The sequence below is a fragment of the Tyto alba genome, unplaced genomic scaffold (genome assembly GCF_018691265.1).
Source record: "Tyto alba isolate M040663 unplaced genomic scaffold, T.alba_DEE_v4.0 Super-Scaffold_40, whole genome shotgun sequence".
NCBI lineage: Eukaryota > Metazoa > Chordata > Aves > Strigiformes > Tytonidae > Tyto > Tyto alba.
The window spans coordinates 48,639,267-48,659,857 of record NW_024881316.1 but is presented as its reverse complement, the minus strand read 5'-3'; the positions used below and the strand labels follow the sequence as shown (position 1 = coordinate 48,659,857).

General features: G+C 37.3%; 1 protein-coding gene across 4 annotated transcripts in view; it reads right to left on the bottom strand.

The window, feature by feature from the left end:
- Window positions 1–20,591, bottom strand: part of KIF13B (kinesin family member 13B) — a 140,140-nt gene that overhangs the window by 68,048 nt on the left and 51,501 nt on the right. For 2 of the 4 annotated variants that reach the window (XM_042803364.1, XM_042803366.1), the window contains exons 3-12: window positions 19,541–19,556; window positions 17,398–17,458; window positions 15,556–15,648; window positions 14,711–14,891; window positions 14,243–14,330; window positions 12,737–12,871; window positions 10,551–10,663; window positions 10,005–10,116; window positions 5,052–5,264; window positions 2,011–2,121 (exon numbers count right to left, since the gene is read on the bottom strand). In XM_042803364.1, coding sequence (XP_042659298.1) covers window positions 2,011–2,121; window positions 5,052–5,264; window positions 10,005–10,116; window positions 10,551–10,663; window positions 12,737–12,871; window positions 14,243–14,330; window positions 14,711–14,891; window positions 15,556–15,648; window positions 17,398–17,458; window positions 19,541–19,556 — 1,123 coding nt within the window. The remainder of the gene's footprint in view (window positions 1–2,010; window positions 2,122–5,051; window positions 5,265–10,004; window positions 10,117–10,550; window positions 10,664–12,736; window positions 12,872–14,242; window positions 14,331–14,710; window positions 14,892–15,555; window positions 15,649–17,397; window positions 17,459–19,540; window positions 19,557–20,591) is intronic. The other 2 variants (XM_042803365.1, XM_042803367.1) reach the window with 1 other exon arrangement.

The following is a 20,591-nucleotide window of genomic DNA, read 5'->3' as shown; positions in this document are numbered from 1 at the left end:
ACAGCACTTTCCCTGTGATGCTGAGACTTTAAAATAAAAATAAAAATTAGCAAAGATTATGTAGGAATAATGCCAGAATGTTTTTTAGGGTTCTGAACTTCACCTACCAGTTTGCTTTGTATTAAAAAACTTACTATGTCATACTATTCAGTATAATTCTCTGTTCAGAATTGGAGTTGTACCAGGTCTAATCAAGATTAAAAATGCAAAAAATAGCAAGTACAACTTGCTCTTGATTTTCTCTACCCTGTCTCCCCACACACTTACAAAATCAGTGTGTGGGAGCAGGGAAAAAGAGAACCAGAACAGAGGAAAAACTGCAGTGTGATATCAAAGATCTCTCTTCTGATCATCAGTGTCAGGCTCTGAAGTTCACATTAATTTCTTATTATCTACAGAGATAAAGAGTGCGTTGCCCAAAGGAGAACTTGGTCCACAATTTAAATCTCACAGGATTAACTTAAAGAAAATGAGCCAGTTTCTGTTAACTTTTGCTCAAGACCTAATGTTAATTAAATTAAACACTCAAAATATATTAAAAGTATGTCAAATACTCACTGAAAATGTGAAAAATTGCCTATTCACATAGTCTTTAAGGCTCTGAACCCTTATTGCAGCTCCATCTTTACACAGTGCCTCTTTGATGGCCCTCATTCTTGATGAGGAATCATCCTTCCATCAAAGAATTACAATTTTACAATTATCTCTCCATCCTACCCTGCTACAATTTGACAGACAGCTGTGGATGGATGCTGGCCAAAATTAAAATTACTCGACAAGCCATGATATAAATGCTTTTAACCTTGGGCCTCTGTAAGCCTACTGAAGATGGCCGAAGGTTCCTTCCATTGGCTTCCAAGTGGTCCTGAAAGAGCTTTATACTGCACAAACACTTGTTCTTATCCCTCCTCTGAAAAAAATCGCTTTTCTACAGCTGCAAGGCTCACGAAACTCCCAGCTCCAAAACATCGTAACATGCTGAGGATTTTGAGACAGAAAGGAAGAGAGCTAAAGCAAGCAGCTACATGCAAACACCAAGGCAGATTTAGTCTGCACCATTGAGCCAATTACTCCATTTTTTCAACCTCTTTGAACGCTCAGGGATTCTATGCCTACAAACTACTGTGTAGAATGAGAGCTGATTTTTAAAAAATCATTATTACTATTATTATTACTAGTCACCCTTATACACAGTGATGAAAATCCTTGATACAAATCTGCCTTGAAAGCCAGGAAGCCCTCGTAGTCACAAGCAGCATTTCTGACAACGAATCTTTAAAACTAAAGTCAACACAGTCTGTTCTGATTGTGTCATCTACAAGAGGCCTTTGCATCGGAGGCTCCCTCCATTTTCTCCTTATTTATTATATGCTATTCATCACCTTTCAATAGTCCTCCCCCACAAAAGCTCTCTACTGCAAATATATACATCAACATTTGTTTGGTAAGAATTGCAAGTGTTGTATAGTAATTGTGGTGACCTGCACAATTTTTCAACATAACCATCATACTCAATTATGGTCTGATGCCCTAAATATCTGTGTAAGAGGTATTAAAACATAGCGGGATTGGGAACAGTTCTACTTTTTAACACTCTGAATGACCTTTGCCTTGTGTATTGAGGCATTCCATACATAACCTTGCATTTAATGCTCTCAACACTCCATCTTTCATCACAAACAACAATTTGACTGTCTGAAGAATATAAAATCCCTGTAATCCTCTCATCCATGGATTATTATTTTTTTTAAAGTAACACCTCCATTTGCATACAGTGACAATTTATTATTGTCATTGGAATAGTAATCTGGGAGGCATCCAGCTATCATAGGAATTAAGTGAAGCTTTCAAAAAGGGCAGTAAGCTTGACCTACTTACTCATAAATGTGGGGAGAGATTCAGAGAATCTCTGTGAACTGACAGACAAAGGAAACAAACCTATTTGTCATAAAAAAAAAAAAAGGGGGGGGGTGGGGAGGAGAGGAGGCATGTGGAAAGAAAGCAGCAAACCTGTGCTATCTCCTCAGTTTTTCTTAATTTTTCTTCCCAGGTCACAGTCATTTCCTGAATCAACTTTTCTGATTCTTCCAATCGTTCTTTTAATTCTGGTGATTTCATAGCCTGCAGAAATAAAAGCGAATAAAACATGAAAGCTTGCTGTGCTTTGTTTTTTTCACATCGCTGCCACACAGATAGGGAAAAAAGGAAACATAACTTTACTAATTTTCCAAGGCACACTTATCAGTAAGTAAAGGGCTTTTTAAAATACATATTGCATATAAATACAGTATCCATCAAAAAGTTAATTAGTTTCAAGTACAGATGCTAAAGTGGAGTTTATATACTTCAGTACAAACCAATTACACGATACTGGCAGATCTGCACAAAGATATTCAAACACAAACTAATCTCATTTCTATACCAATACAAGTATCCCAAACGACTCCTACCTAAACAATATTGTTTCTCCAGAGAGTGCTGATCTGGCTAGCCACCACTGTCTCAGCTGTCATTCCCTCAAAATGGCACTTAACATCTCTGTCACTTAAACTGCCATGCCACCAGAAGATCTTTATTGTTCATTTTGATATGATGTGATGGGCGTGATTTTTTCTTTCTGTAGCAAATATCAAGGCATCCGTGGTGTTCTGGTTACCCACTGCTACATACACACTTTACAGAGTGGATATCAAAATAAGGCTTGTGATGTGCTCTTCCGGACACTGGAATTCGATTTTCTCACTAATCCATCACAGCTCTAATTTTGTTTTGTGAAATAGTCAAAGGTCCATGTTCCATCCAAGGACTAACTTGAGAATAAGCAGATACCCCCACTGCTACCCATCAGACACTCCAAAAACTGAAAGAACATCAACATTTTTATACTACATGTATTTACTTCCTCTAGTCTCGGTACTGGCATACTCCTTCCCTACCACCTTGAACAGGAAGCCTGTGGACTCCCTTATGTCATTATTTCATTACCGCTAACAAGATGAAAATGGTTTCGGCTAGTAGGTATTTATGCAATGCCAATTAAACAATGCAAGCATCGTTCTCCATCAGATATTCCCTTACCACAAAACCAAAATTCCTCACAGGAATCCAACTCAGAGTGGCCTCATTACAGTGCAGTTTGTTCAAGAAAAGGAGCAAGTGCCAGAAGTGGAAAATCCTGTTTGAAGACAGGAGTTTCCTCTGCTTCAAGACACAACAGCCTAGGAACTGTCAGCTCATGTGTCCTGTGTTGTCTTTTTCTGCTTGAATATCTCAAATACCCCAATACAGGGTAAAAGGGAACATGAATTCCACCCAGGAAGGAAAGTGAAGCCAAGGAAATATCCCAAACAAATGTTTATTATGACCAATAAAACATGATCAGTGCAAAGGTGCTGGACCTTATGGAGCAGGACAGGAAGATGAAGCCCAGTTACTCTCAAGGTCTAAGTCTTGTTTGTCCTTTTATTTGGACCTGGGGCAAAATTACTGAACATTTTCACACGCTTCTATTGTAAAATGAGCTAGGTAATTCTCACTCCCTAAAATGCTTATATAAACAACAGGTATATGGGCCCAGATTCACACCACACCGGCAGGTATGCTGCTCTGCTGAAAGCAGGTAGTTTCAATTCCCGGTTTAGGAAGGACAAGCCAGTGGTTTTGGCACTGACAAGTTAAAACGTGATATTAATTTCAACAAGAAAAGATCAAAATGTGTGGATTAAAAAATAAAGGGGGAAAAGAGGATAATGCCTTATCTGTTTGCCTTGACTGTTTAGGAGAGAAAAGGATACAGACACCAAAAGGAAAAACAAAAAACAACAACAACAACAACAACAAACAGAAACAGAAACAAAACCACAACTCAGTAACCTTAATATTTGAAAATGAGTTTTGAAAATGTAACCTGACTGTCATAATGGGTCAATGTTTTTGTTCACTTAAAAAAAAAATGTTATTTATGCACATTTCTCTAAGAACAATTAGATGGGCTACAAATGGAATAAACTGAAAAGAGTACAAGACAATGAATGTGGTTCTTGACCTTTATTGTGTAGCCTCTTAATAGTAAACCACACCATTTTTTCCGTGTTCTTTGTCAATGCCACTGGGATGACAACTAGGGTGGGATTTTAATTACTTGGGAAAGGAAATATTTATTACTTCATATTTAGGAGACACTACTTCATTGCTTTGGAAAGCTGCCGTTATTTTGGCGTTAATGCTCACAAATGAAACAAATAGGGAGTCTCTACATCTTTCAGAGTAACGTTAAATCCATGGTTCTTATTTTAGAGGAATTTTTAGATATTTGAGATACCATAACGAAACTGATATACATTTATTGGATGCTTAGCATATTAAGCAGCTCAAATAAGAACAGTCCAAAATTCACTAGTCATTTCTAATATCACAGCCAGCATTCCCTGCATACCTCAGGAGGCAAATACTGCAATCATAATTTTTCTGAATTGCAAAACAGACAGATTATATCACCATTGCTTTGACACATTTGAGAACTCAGAATTACACTAGTTCTTGGCCTTCATCTAACATTTAGACTATGCTCCTTTCACTATTTCATTTAGGCAGCTATGCAGATATTCACAATATTGTCTAGTGCCTCTAGAAGACTCAACTGAGAACAGTTAAAGCTTGTAAGCAAGCATTATTTAACTGAATCCACATCTCGCAGGATGTAGTCACATTGAATTCTTAAAATTCTTAAAATACACTGGCCAAGCTCTGTCTATAAACTGCCCAACCTTAAGACTCCGCCCCTATTCCTGCCTCCATGTCCTCTTGCTTTTGATCTGTGTCTCGCAATAAAACCAAGATTGCTCAGCAAGGTGTTCAAACAGAACCTGGTATCTCATGTTATCACCCGTGTTTCAAGACCGATACACAGAAAATTGGAAGGAAGTGAAATAAAGGGAGATTTCTCATAGACACCACGTAGTAATTCTCTGTTAATTTTCAAGAGCCAGGTAAGAAAGTCCTGACAACGGGGTTTACAAGACTTACTGGATAGTCAAGATTTAAATTTGTACCTCTGCTTTTGTGAGCTGTTCTCGCAGCTTCTCCACTTCCTCACGGAGCTCCCGAATAATGCGAGCGTTGGGGTCTTCGTTCACCACGGCATGATTAACGATGTTCTTGGCCCGGTCTGCATACCTCAGTGTCGAAAGGGTCTCATCATAGTTGTCTGCTGCTGGGCTCACTGTTGCTACCATGGCAGTCTTGCTGTTACCACCAAGGCTATCCTGTAAAGTGGCAGAGGTTATCAAATTAAAACAGGATGTTTCTTTTGTTTTACCCAGTCAGTGAACTTAGGCAGCAAATAATAACCTAGGGTTGGCGGTAGATGGGGGCAAATAATAACAAACATTTTTGCCAGAGCTCCTCAGTTCAAAATTAATAAATTAAGCTCTGTAAATCAAGGAAAAATGATTTTTCTTTTTTCTTTATTTTTTTTTTTAAGCACATTGAGGAAAATTCATTCTTGACTTTCAAAATCAGTTTTAGTTTAAACAGGAATGAAAACAATCCCTCTTTTGGGCTTTATGGTGCTTAGTAAGGGCTTCAAAGGTTTACTTCTATTTTTTCTGCTTAGGCTTATTAAACTTCTCAGATACTGTTGAAGGACCTCAGGAAAGATCATGATGAGTTCAGAATATCATATTTTAAAGACCAGAAGTGAGATGTCTCCAATAATTATTTAAATTACTTAAAGATCTCCTCATAAACAACATAGTTGATTTTATTCTTATAAAGAATGGGGTGCTTTCTGTCCCCCCCACTTACACAGCTCACAAATCTAAATCGAGTTATGTAAGAAATGACTCTTCCACAATTTGGTTGACAGTGAAGGGCGTGAAACCACATTCCTGCAAGGCAGTGTGTTGGGGGGAGTGCGGGGAGTAAGGAAGGAAGCGTTCGATCTTTTTATTGATCACAAAATTGTCAGTTACAATTTTGGCCCGCCTGAAAGATTAAATATTCTGTTTTAAATTTTGCAGAAAATATTTTTTTTGTTTGGTTGGGTTGTTTTGGGGGGGTTTTTTGGTGGTTTTTTTTTTGTTGTTTTTTTTTTTTACCCAAGATCCCCTTCTGAGACAAAACATGCTATTAACTTTCATCTTCAATAACCCATGAAATCTAGGTCAGGCATTGCCATTAGAACTATCTGACTATATTAGCTGCCTGTCTAACCATTTCAATTACAAAGCACACACAGAGTTTTCCCTAGCAATCATTAAAACACCCCTTTAAGTATTTCCTTAATAGAGTCCAAAGACTCTCTTTTTTGCTGCATTATGCCTAAAATAGTTTGACAGCAGTCTGGCTGCTTCAGTGGTCAGACAAGCATCGACCACACAGACTGATGTTGCTTCGCTGCTGCTCTGGTACCACTCTACTGTCTCCAGTCATGCAAAAGGGCTGCTAGCTCTTGGGGTAGAGAATATAATTTCATTTGTATAGCATTCAGCACAGTGAGGTACACCAGCATGGTTAGCACTTGCAGGTAAGAGAAGTCAAACGAAAAGAACAGCCTTCTGACTGATACCAGCGTGGATTTTTTCTCATCTGAGGAGCAGCCAGTGTTTACTCCAATACATACATGGCTTGGGAGCATCCACTCTGTAACACAGAAATGTTCTTCCAAAGCATCTGTTGAAAACTTTAAAAAGACTAATAAGACCACATGACTCATCTGATAGGATTTCTGGCTCTACAGAACCCAGGACTTTTCTTCAGTCCATCAACGGTTTTCAAAAATTAGGAATGACACTGCAACTGCAATCCCCGTTCTGCATAAAAAGATGAAGTTTATCAGGGATCTGGCCAGGTACTCCGCCTCCAAACCAAACCTTAACAGTTTGCACTTTGGGAACCTCTTTCACTGCACTAATTAGCTCCAAAATAGGATTAATTCATTATTTGAATTGCAACTGCTGTACAGGCAGCTGAGAACACTGCTACAGTGATACACCGTAATTCACAAAACACCCATTATAAGTTGGGTAAAGTTCCTCTATTATTGTAGCTATTCAAGCCCAATGCCAGACTGTCTGATAAAGCTTTATGTATAAAACCGTTGTGCTGATTTCACTGGTTTCTTTAATGTTAAGCAAGAAAGGTAGCCGAATAGTTAGCCAGATTCTCATTAGCAAAGACAGCGCCTGCAAATTACCCTGGAAAGGCTGGGCTTGCATGTGCTAGAGAGGGACACAGAGTGGAAAGAAGTAAGTTTGATTATTTCTAAGACTAAACTACCTCAGTCTTTAGCACCAGGAGTACTGTGGTAACAACTTAAAATGTACAGACCAGAAATTATATTTTTAATAGCAGCCATCAGTAAAATATGCAGGGCTTCTAATTAAAATGGGAAAATGAGATATTTGTGCCAATACAATTTGATAAAATCAAGACAATAAAGCATTGACAAGCTATTTTGCCTCCTACACATAACCTGATGCCACTCTTGAAGTCTCTTGCAATAGTCTTTCTCACCTGGTACTTTCATCTAAAGATCCTCAACAAAATTAAACAAAAAATGCTAGATCTTGAGGTCTCCTGAACTGTACTGCTTTCTCAGATTTGTGGTGAGACCCTGTATGACAGATATTCCTGGTGTTAGAACATCTATTCTGCTTTGGCATCATAATTAAAAGGTGAAAGCTAGAGAGAGGTGAGATGAGATGAGATGAGATGGGATGGCTAGTCTACCATCTCACAACTTCTACAAACAGGCCGCTCTAAACAAATAAATCCCTCCTTTGATCATTAATTAAAGAAAAGTTTAAATTTTCCCCTTTCAAAATAAAGCTTCTCTTCAATGAGCTTGTTTGTAAAAAATCCAAAAGCTCCAAACCTTTTGTTTGCACTTAACATAGCTGGATGTTAAAGACACAAAGAAGGTTTGCTTGAAAGAAGGCAGAACAAAAGTGCACTTCTATTTATGAGCTAAAGCAAGTGCTCTGTATGGCCATCGTCGTCGTAGCTACAATGCATCAAACAGGTGCTAAACAGGAATTTCAGTCTGCTTGCTGGATTTGTTTAGAAATGGAACAGCATAACTAATTCTAACAACGACGCTAGAAATTCGTTAGGAAAGTTTCCACTCTGCTTGCTCAGACTATTACAGCCACATCAAGAACCCAAGCACACATGCCATCAGAGCACACTGAAGCAAGCTGCATGTTGGGTTCGTTCCCATCTCTACAGAGAGCCAAAAAGCACTTGTTTAATTAGACCAAAAACTCAGTGTAAATAGATAGAGGCAAAAATATATTTAAATGCTAAGAAAGTCTTCAGGCAAGGAGCACTGTGAAATGAGGATGTATTTTACTGCAGAAAAGCACAGACATTATTTTTGTTATACCATTCTGATTTTTATGTAGCCCTCATGACTGTACTCTGCCCAGTATCTGTGATGTTTACACTAGGGAAAAGAGATAAATCATTGCACAGTAGTCATGCTAAAAGGTTCATTAAAAGACAGCACTGAGAAAAAATGAAGGCTTGTGGTGTCAATGAGTTACATGAGTAGAGATTTTATTTTACTTAAGCATTGAGGTAGTCAACTTCGTTTTCAAATCTCCTTAAGGAAAACATCTTAAATCTCCACACCCCTGTATAACCTGCAAGTAACATTTTCTTCTTCTTTCCACATGTGCAGTTAAATCATAGGAACATCAAATTCAAACAACATCTAAAAACATTGCTAAGAATGGGTGGGGAAGCAAAGCAGAGCATTCAGGGCAACAAAATCTAGCCAGAGCACCTACAAAATCAAGAACACAAAAAAAGTCTGGTGGTGCCAAAAATCAGTTTCTTCCCAGATTACATCCTTCTATTAATAAATATCTTAGTTGTTCCTTGATAATAATAAAACAGAGTACAAGTTAAAAAAAGGAAACTTGGTAAGTTAGTATTTCTGAGACATGGTTATGAAACATCCTGGCAATCAAATGATGAAAAATTTTAACAGAATGACAGGTTACAAAAAGGAAACTGAATTCATCTACAAATGACACCTAATTCAATAAACCTTCAAAATCCAAGTCAACCAAGACCACTCAAGCTGTACCAGGCGAGTTAAGCCATCTTTACTAGCAGGCAAGCTTTTCACAGATAGAAGTGGCTACATTTGTGGTTGCCATTCATTCAGAGACTGGGAGAAATCTAGGTGACAACTATACCTACAATCAAACTTGCACTCCCAAGATTTTTTGTCTTCAGGCTACCCCACCTTATGGCCACTGTATCTAGGAAGTGGGAAGAACAAAAACTAAAAGCTTGCCTTTTAATTTGACATACATAAAATTAATACTTAACAATTTGTTTTTTCATTTAGACCTTACAGATCTTCATCCAAGTGCCATCATGATACACTCTTTTTTCCCCAAAAATAATACCAGATAGAGTCCTCTGCAGTACAGAAAATTATTTAACTGCTCATTTCACATGGATATGATGTACAAAGACTTCTGACCTATTCCTCAGACTGTGACTGGGATAATACTCTGCAATTATAGTCTGCTGACAAAAGTAGAGTATATTAACAAATATATAAGACAATTAGGAGAAGGTAATAGTCTTAATCCAAATCTTCAAAGCTAATCATGCCAGTATGTACAATTCAGCTGTATGTGGCAATAGCTCAAATTAAATTAGCCCCAAGGTTGTGTGTGAAGCTGTATGTAAACTGACCCATAAGAGATAATGCCTTTTTTTTTTTTTTTTTTTTTTTTTTTTACATAAAAGCTCCTTATTCTTTAGGCCATTACAGGTCAGCAGAAGACAAGGAGCATAGTTACTCTGTAGAGATAACTAATGGCTTACATCCAGCTAATTTTCCAAAGGCAATGGTTAATATCAAAACCAGAAAATGAAGCAAAAGAACAGCATTTTACTTAATTGAATGGCACTCTTCTCCTTTTCGCCTTCTCCTCCCCCTTTTAATTCTCTTTAAAAAAACCCAAGATCAGAGTACTTACTTTAAGTAACCAAGTGAGCACAGAATCACGATAAGGAACAAATTTATTCTTGTTCTTGCCAGCAGCCTGATCTGCCAGGGCAGAAATAACCAGCCCAAGAGTTGTGAGGGATCTGCACAGAGAACACAAGCAGCCATTATCAAGTGTAAATATTCATAAGTCAAATGCATGTTTAGACAGTCACTTTCTCTCCAGAAGTGAGTCCCAAGGAATAAGTTCCTAGAACAGTTTTGATCATTCTTCTCTCACAGAAGCTCTACTCCTTGTTTTCAGCATATCATTTCAGCCATAATAATCATGTCTTCACAACACAATTTTGTGGTAGTTGCAGGAACACACATACAGAATGAAAAAGGCCAATTGTTTAAAGTAGGCAGTGATCTCATTCAAACAGCTAAGAGTACGGTACGCCAGAAAGTAGAGAGAAGGGAAGAAGAAAACTGGCTGCAAGACCTCATATTGACTTTATCATATTTTACAAGTATGCTGCATTTAGCAGTCATGATTGTATTGATGAAAAAAAGGAAAATAAATAATCAGTCTTACTTGTTGATGTTGCTTCCTTCTTTCAGCCTGTCTCCTGCAGCACCAGTCTTAGTTGCCCGTTCACTACCTGCTAAGTCCACCAGACTCAGCTTGCCCACCTTCTCACCTGATGTCTGTCGAAGGAACCAGAGAACAGCTACTGTTAGTTCACTCCAATTAAGTTACACAGATTGATGTATTTTCAAACAAGAATCAAGCTTCATTTCTTGCTGCTGACTCTCTACAGCTGTTCCAACAACTTTGAAAGTCATAGTACTTGAACAATATTCTGTGATAACTCGTTGTGATAACTAGGTTGCAGCTCCAGAAACAACAAGAGGAGCTGAAGTAAGATACAAATATATCTTGAAGACATCTAAGAAATCTCCAGAGGAAAGAGACATGGGGCACATTAGTGAAATGTTAAAGCAAAAACATAGGCAGAAGGAGTACAGGCTGAGTTGTCACAAAGACAGACAGGGGTCTATAAGCTCTGCCTTTGTATTATCATCTTGAAAACAGTTTCCTAAAAATCTCAGACTTTATACTACGTTTCTGTTTGCACTCTGTTTTTCAGCAAGTGAGAATGAACACGACAAGAAGCATATTACAATTTATGAAAATTATTACAGTTGCAGAAGTCTCCTATATATTAACAGCCTCCTAGAAAGCAATCCAAGCTATGTGAGTATTTCAATCCTATAAAAGGATTTATAACAAAATCTGTGTTATCACATTTGACCCAAAATTACATTCTGAAACACTCCCTGAATTGCATATCTCAATTTGAAGTTGAAGAGCTAACACTGCCTTTGAGAACAGTGTGATTACATCGTGCTGTTCTGAAGCATCTAGGACTTCAGCACCTCAGTACCACAGTTGCCCTAAATGAACAGGATAATTAGAATCAACATGCTTTCAAAAATGTTACTTGGCCTCTCAAAATACAGTGTGATCATCAGGCCATACCGTAACACGTCATTTCCAGGACTGAAAGGACCAACAGATGGGAAAACAGAGAAATCTGTTCCAGAAACTCACACAGTGGTCAGTAAAGATGCAGAAAAGACTGACAAGAACTACCACGTTGCATCTAGGCTGACCATGACCACACAAAAAATATGTATGATAAGTCTGCAGTACAGCCACAGAAAAAATGGAATTATAAACTATGGTAAATCAAGGAATTTAGCATAGTATGTGTGCCGATTTGAAGTGCAAAGGGAAAATACATCCAAATAGAGAATGAGCAAAATTGTTTGAGTAAGAAGATTGGTGTAGACTGAGAAATGAGAAGGAAACAATCCAAATGCTCATTATGCTTTACATTGTGTTCAATATTTAGTTAGGCACATACATGCCTTAGATTTGCTCTGTAGACACTAAATTTCTCCAAGGCTTTGAAGACATTGAAGAATCCCCCAAGTACAGAATCTATCAACAAAGATTAAAGAATTTTGGCATAAGAGATCTATTTCAATTTTAGTTTATCACCACTCTCTGTGAGGGATTAAATAATATTAACATGAATGTATTTCACATGCCCCTCAAAGGAACATTTACATATAAGGAAATGTAAAGAAAAATACTTTCACATTTAAACATCTTTTAGATATATATATATATAAAAGTGTTAATGTCATACAATGCAAAATTTTTAAATGAGTGTTTGTTTTTTAAAGTTGATAATTTCTGCATATTTGTATGAAATAACACCTTGAAGGAGATTACCAGATGTATACTCTGGTATTCTTCCATTTTCCATCTACAAATTTCAGCTTTGGTTTCTGCTTCAAGCACATACAACACACCGTTGCTTAAAAATAAATGTTTCTTTAGTTCAGATTCTAAGATTAGGAGATCCTTCCTTGCACCTTCCAGCACGTCTGCTGCAACTTGGGGCCTGCATTTTTGCTTTCTATTTAAAAAAAAAAAAAAAACAAAAAAAACAAACACACACATTATTTCCACTTGCAAACCTATTAAAATTGATTTTCCTACATTGGGGCACAAGCCCCTGAGCATCACGAGGACTTAGCCAGACAAAGCCATAGCTACCCTGATCCAGTGCTAGCAGTGCACAAGGGCAGGAGACTCTCGCAAATGACCTCCCGAGGTCCCTTCCAACCAAAAGTCTGTGAAATACATTAAAGCAAGAGACACACATCCAGGCTTAACATTTGGACCTTGTAACTTCTTTTACTTACCCCTGATTGTACATCATAGAGTGTGTGGGTGAGGATAATCTTGAAGACTGCATGGGACCGACTGCTCTCCTCATTCATGTTGGTTGCAGCCACTGTTCGAGATTTGTTGCCCTCGGACATCAACGATTCAATGTCCTAGATAGAATTTTCATAGCCATAAGCATATCTGCATTAAGATTCTTTTCAACTATCTACCAAAACAATCTGATTTTGGGAAAAATACAGCAATGATTCTCCCACTAGGTTTCCCACTGCTTGTTCATACAGTGTGAGGAAAAAAAAAATTGTGATCTCCCCTTTAAAGACTAGAAATTACACAATGTTGTGACATGCATATTCATTCATTACCTCTAACTTAGATATTAAATGATCAACAAAAATAATGCACCTAGTTGCACATAGCAATACTCAAAAGAAAAGAAAAATGTGAAGAAACAGCAAATCACGTTTGAACACTAACATTTTAACCTTAGTTCTCAAACACATGTTCTTGAAATCTGCAATACTGACATAAGGCTCAAAGTGTTACCACACTGAACAGGTCATTATGTTCCTCCTACATATAACAGCTTATAAAGTCTTTATATGTTAAGTTGTGATACTTGAGAAATAGGCAGCTCCCCTGCTTCAGGGTTTTACAGCAATCCCATAAAATAGTTAAAACTTTAGAGTCGTGGTCTTAACTTTTATTTATGACTCTCTAGATGGATGATGCTAAAAAAAAAAAAAAAAAAAAAAAATCCAAAACAAAATACAATCAAACAGAAGAACACCACAGATCACTTTGACTCTGTATGCTGTATGACACAAAGCTGCTGGGTAACATGTAAAATAAAAGCATGCAATGTGTCTTAACAGAAGCCACCAAAGAGAGGCAGATTAATACCTGGAGAGACTGCAAGAGGAAGGACTGCATCATTTTCACGTTTTGCTTAAGATGACAGAATTCCATCCCATATTTACTCATTTCTCCCACAGTACGTTAATGCTTCTTAAAACTTGGGGCATTTTGTGAATGCATGTATAAACATTTACTATCCAGTAAGCAAGTTTCATGCACTGTTCTCAAGTATTTGCATAGTAAACAATCATTAGTTTACAATTCCAGTGTGTCTGTGTGCTACTGGTAAGTGACATTACTAGGCAATCGTATGACAGCCAAAAAGTGACAAAATGTGGTACTGAAAGCCTGTCTCTGCCAAATCCTGGTTCTGTAATTAATCATGGATACAGCATACACTCATCTTATATTTGGAAGGAAAGCTGTTTCATTACATAGTTGAATTACTTCCAGAACTATTGAATAGTACGGGATGAAGATGAGTTTCTGCTCTTCACCCTGTCCTCCCCGGGGATCACAATACAACAATCCTACAGCTCTCTTGCTCTAAAATCCATGTTACTGCCATGGCAATTAGGAGTGGCTTAATAATTTTGCCCTGCTTAAGGGACAGTACCCTAGTGTTTAGGATGTCAACCCGAGCCTTTCATAAAATCAATCCTTACCTTGTAGCTAGCAACAGCTAGTTTGGATAGGCCATCTACGTAAGGACCATAAACACTGTGTTCTCTAACTTTTAATGACTGACGGCTTCTGGTTGGAAAAAAAAAGTTATTTATAAGCACATGACTGACTTAAGACAACATTTATAGAAAGTCAATTTCTCACTGACAGATCTCAAACATGATGGTCATACAAAAACAATAACAAAGCACAGAACAAGGACTATAATGCAAAAGAAAAAGCCGACATAGGTATTTTTGTCACTTCATAAAAGCTAGCACTAGGGTGAGTTTACTCCAAGCCTTTAGTCTCACTACCTTATTTTGATTTAAAATGAAAGGACACTGAGATCAGGAAGAAGCGAAAGCCATCCGACACAGATGCCTTAGATGGGATCCATTAAGGCAAGCTGGTTATGGAAAGGAAGACTGTATGACAACATATTGCCGTGCTGTTGGCACACAAATTACCCTTTTGGGTCAAGCAGATCTCTGACTTTCTCATTGTATATCTCCATGTAGGATACTTCCACTTTGAAACTCTGCTCTTCATTTTCCTCCTTCTGGGCTCTTTCGAAGAGTCCACTGCAAAGTCTAGGGATTAATCCAGGCTGGTCAGCAGTACCCATCATTGTATATGATTTTCCAGATCCTGTGTGATTGAATCTATGATTAGTGTACATGCAACAAAGTATCCTGCTCTGCAGAACATGGAAATGAACTAGAGAGAAGAGGTAAAAAAAAATTTTTAAAAATGGCATTTCAGTGAAAGATGTTTGTGCAGTTTTCTATTTCAAAGCAATCAAAACACGATCTAGCTAAAGATTATTTAATGAAAAAGAAAAGTGAAACAAGAAATTTAGTTCAAACTAGCAGAGAAGACTTTTTCAGGTAGATACAGTCACGCTGTAGAAGACAACCCACCAACACTCAGATATGTGCCACAACAAGAAAAATCAGTTGCACAAGCATACTCATTTTTGCACATTGGTTTTAAAATGACGATTAAAGATTATTCTAACTGCAGAGACAGAAAACGTGAGTGATGCACTGAACTCAAGGACGATCATGGTCACTCCAAAGATTATAATCTAAGGTGTGAGAAATAAGGGTAGCCAACAGCAACAGACAAAATCCAATTTCTCATCCTGTCCACCTCCTATCTAATGTTACAAAAGAGAAAAACATTTCTTATCTGCAATACAAGGCATTTCTCCTGAAACAATGTCACAACAGCCGTGAAAAGAGCCTCCAGTCAGAATGTTAACACCTTCTGCATCAAGAATATTTTTTGCTTATGTCCAGAAGGGACTTACCAGTTTGCCCATAGGCAAAGATGCAAGCATTGTAGCCTTCAAAGGCATTCTGAAGAATATTCTCTCCAAGGCACTTGAAAACAACATCTTGACCTAAGAAATAAAACACACAAGCTAGCATTGTAACAAAGCAACAGATTCCCCCCGCTCCTTGATTTGGATCCTTCAGTAATTATGTAAAAGCAAACAGTCCATGTTTTCCTGCTCCTGTTGCCCAAATAACATATTTAGCATCCAATATTTGCTCCCCCTGCAAAAGCAGGACCATCAGCCAGTAGTCGTGTTCCAGATTTATGCTACTGCAAAAATCAGCAGCTGTGATTATCATGCATATATACCTGTGTATGCTTAAAACAACATCCTATCAATGTTCATACTCACAAGTTTTATCAGCAGAAAATCTACTACCAGCTGCAGAATTTAATCCACTGGCAAATGACACCACCTCAAAATATACTCACCCTGTATATCTTAACAACTCTCAGTTGATTTTAATCTAGGGCAAGTAGTAGAGCACTAGGTAATTTTACTGTATAAGGTATTAAATAATACCATGAGGAGGTTTTTGCAGAGAAGATATCACAACTATGTGGGAGATATTAGAGTACAAGACATGCATTAGCAAAATACAGGGTCTATCACTTCTTTTGTAACTGAATTAAATCTGTAGGAACAGCTTTTCAGCTCCTCTTCCAAGTGGAGGAAAACATTATTAATATATTTGGGTATTACCTACTTAAACACACCCTCTGTTTTCAGAATTTCTTTTACAAGCAGAGAAACTAAAGCCTGAACAAGACAAGGCAGAACTTTATGGACTGAAAAGTCCTCTCACATAAGTTAACGTTCATGAAAGCATTTCCTTTCTCTCGTTGACTGAAGTCTGTATGTATCTTTACATCCAAGTGCACTCTGCATTTTACACATGCAAAATTCCCCATCAGAATTACTAATAGCTGTGCCTACCTAAGCACAGCGGAATGGTTTTGGACCAAACACTTCCAATGTATAATAGACCATAATATAAGTAACATAGTAGCCTCCATTAGTTCAAGAAAAAAACCAATTACCTTCCTATGTAATTTGTATGGCTGAAAGTGTCATGGTTTTCTCAATTCCTCACTAAATTACTATTCATTAGTTATTTGCTAGAGAAATTAAAACCTAGAAGCATACACACCTTTTTTCTTGTGATTTTTTTACAATAAATGTAAGTAAACTTAACTGATTCCCACTTTAAAGAGATAACAAGCATGAAAGGAACAGATCAGAAGAGTGGTAAGTTCAAATATATTTCATATTTTACCATAACTATTTGCCAAAATGTATCATAATAATACACAGAAAGCACTTCATTAAATATATTACACATTCTCACCAGACCATATGAATTCACATACCCCTGTATTAAATTAGGCTTTTTTTGAATACTCCATTATTAAGTTCTAATGTGATGCCAAACTCCCTTCAGCACTGTGAAACATGAAGTTACATATATCACTGTTCCTCGAGTTCTGAAAAGAAATGTATTTGATGCTTTTAAAATGATGGACTTGAAACGGTATTTTAAGTAAAGATATAAATATGAGCAACCCATTATTGTGATGGATTTCTCAATTTCCTACACTGCAAACAGGTAGCAACGTCTACAGCTATTATCATCTTTAGAGAAGAAAACCAGGAATGATTGAAGATTTTCCTTTTCCTTTTGACAACAAGCAGCTGGGGGAATAGGGGAAAGGCACTTTGCCCCATATGGTCTGTGCCCTGTAGCAAATCCTGTATTTTAATTAGATCATTCACACTTGGGCACAACAAGCACAAAGCTACAGTGTATATTACCTGCATATTTTTCTTTGACAGATTCATCCATAGACCAAAAGCAGTGATCGTAAGCGAACACCTGTAGGAAAATAACCAGGACACCTTATAAAAACTGTTGCCAAATCAAACATCTTATCCAAATTTTGACAGCACTGTGTTATGTTGGCTAACATCACGCTCCTTGGGGCGATTCTGAATATAAAACACATTCCCACAGAATTACTTCTCTTCTATGAGTTCGAAGCCTAAACAAACACAGCATCTTCCTATATGCAAGTCTGTTCATTGCTTTTATTTGTCCCTTGCTTTTATTTCTTCCTTTCTACTGTGTGAATTCTATTCCATGTTCTCCTAAAGCTCTCCATGTGGCAAGCGAGTGGATGTCAAGGAGCTCTCCTTATCGTCCTTAAAACCCATCCGTGCAATTCATTTATCACAAGACTGTTTTGCAAACAGACAGATGTCCCCTGGCTGTTTCTGCTGGCCATCTCCCTGTGTCTCTTGTCTGCATAAATGAAAAAACATGCTTTAGGGTAGGAACCTCTTTCTGTACAAGAGGAGTATGTATTTGCATACTGCTTAGCTACACAAGCAGTCATCACCGAAGTCTCGTACTTGTAAAGAACAATATAGAACAAATGATTTTCATCATGAGAAGAGTAGCACTATAATCTCTTTAAATAGAAAAGTTTCCATTTTGTGGTAAATGCATTTAAAGGTCCACAGGCACCTTTCATTATGAAAGCTCCAGTCTCCAATAAGATCAGATGTATTTTGGGACCTTAGGCTGCAAAACCAGGCATTTGCAAAAACAATTCCCCTGGATATGTATTTGTAAAGAAAAAAAAAAAAAAATTCAGGGTAATATCTGACCTACATTCACACAAAATTTACTCTGTAGGATGTAAAGGGAAGTACAAAGTGTTGCTCTTCAGCCGCTTATTTCTCCCCTAAGCTTAATGAAGACTGCTCTTTCCTCTTTAGATGTTCTGTAGTGCTATGTAGCCAACGTTTGCATCCCTTCAGATCACACTGGCAGAGCAAGCACACCACGCCAGCACCTCGCATCCACCTCCTGAACTCTCATTCCATTATTTCTGAAAATTTCATTTTATCTGTCAACACATTTTCACATTCCATTTTAGTGAAGTCTGTCATCTGTATGCTAAAGGTACTAACCATGAACTAGCATCTACATAGGTAATCAAACTCAACATCTCTTAACTACTAAAGATTGTAGGAACAAAATATGTTGCATCCTATCTATATTTATACTGGGAAAACCCTAACAAGAATGACGGAGTCTGTAGTGAATTACTTCAGTTATAGCATTTCCTAACAGATCATATAATGGAATCTGAGAAATAATTTAAAGACTCACGGAACAACAAAGCAAATCTTCCTCAACTATTTATACTAACTAAAATGATTAGGAAAACTATCCAAGAGGTGAAAATCCATACTACCAACACATCCAAACTTACTACCCATGTTTATGAAAAAGCTTAGTATAGCAAAATCCTTGAAATTTAAATAACTTATCTTCAAAAGTATACTGTCTGTTTGGTTTTTTTTTTCCTACTCTAATGTCCCAGCATCAAATGATAATAGTGGTTATTTTACATTCTCTAATTAAGGAAACAACAGCCTGTTCATTTAAAATTAAATTTTTTTGGTTCTTTGAATTTATTATACAATTAAGCATATTATTATAGCATCCCGTGCCTTCAGAGCACTTAAGAAAACATCATTGGCTACATGACCACATCAGTAAAGCTGAATCTTGATATGCTAGAATAGAGATAGATATCTGCATACCAAATACTGAGTCACGGGATCATGAGCCATTAACCACAAAATGAGTTTGCTTTAACACAAATACCAGAAAATGCTTTTAAAAGCCCACAAATAACAAGTAGTCTTCCATTCACACTCTGTAATGATGAGTCTGTATGTTCTCATTTGTTCCTGTGACTCATTTTTTGGCACAGGCTGTACAGTGCTCTTCTGCAGCAAGGAGATGCTTCGAGTTTCTTACTCAACAGCTGATCAACTACAGAGCTGTTTTTCTAAATGCTTTTAATATTTGGACAAACCAAGGCTGAATGAGTGATACGACAATTTTTCACACACTGATTTAACATGCAATAAAAGCCCTTACCTTTGGTTGGGTCCTACTGTTCCCCAAAGCATCAGCAGCAGAAATGATTTGGCATAGGGTTGGGGTAAGAAAAAGACAAAAGAAAAACAAATAATGTTAGCTGTACTGATTTTTGCTTAATTATTCTATCATTAACACCTCATCATTGGAGTACTGTATTTAAAAAGTTCATTTCTCTCCTCGTATCTCCCCTTGCTTACAGATCCCAAGTCATTTCACAAACCAATGCTTATCTCTTTTCAAAAGTAAGATTTGAGATGCTGATCTGAATAAGTTGATTTTAAATTCAAAGCCACTGATTTTCCTCATGCTGCCACCATCTCTTCCTCATTCTCTCCCAGGTTGTTGGTTTTTTTTTTTCTTGTGATACCTCTCTCCGGTTTTGTGGGTGTCACTGTCTCTTAAAAACAAAGTACCCAAGCAATGTCAAAATTTCCAAAACCACTGGAACAAGAACTTTAGGAGAGTTATCCAAGACGAAATTTCAGAGTCCAACCCTTGGGCTTGCCCGGCTCCATTCACTCCCAGTTGCTGGGACAGCAGAGCAAATATTTATTTCCCTAAAAGAATGAGCAGAGAATAGCAATTCTTTTAATCTGTTATGTGCATAATTTAAAAGTTTGTTTGGGGGCATTTTTTATGTTTGGTTTGTATTTTTTTCTTTTTTTTCTTTTTTTTTTTTTTTTTTTTTTTAACAAGTACAAAATTACTGGAGTGTCCTTTAAAGTAACAGCACAGCATCAGTCAATGCCCCGACAGCAGGTTAACGCAGTCTTCCCACATAAAGAAGACAGAACAACCGAGAACCAATATTCTCCTTGTCCTGGACTTTCCAAATGAGATTAGGAAGCTCTTGACATCAGTAACAAGTAAAGTCTTGTGACAAGCATCACCGATTTCTTTTGAACAGAGCAGGAGAAAGACACGGGAGCCATATAAGATTAATCTCAGAGTTCTTGCTGCTCATGTGGGTCGAGAAGCGAGTTTAAAAATAGTTATTTCTCAGCGTCTTCTCTCAAAAATATTTATTAAGCAAGTCCATCATCTCCTT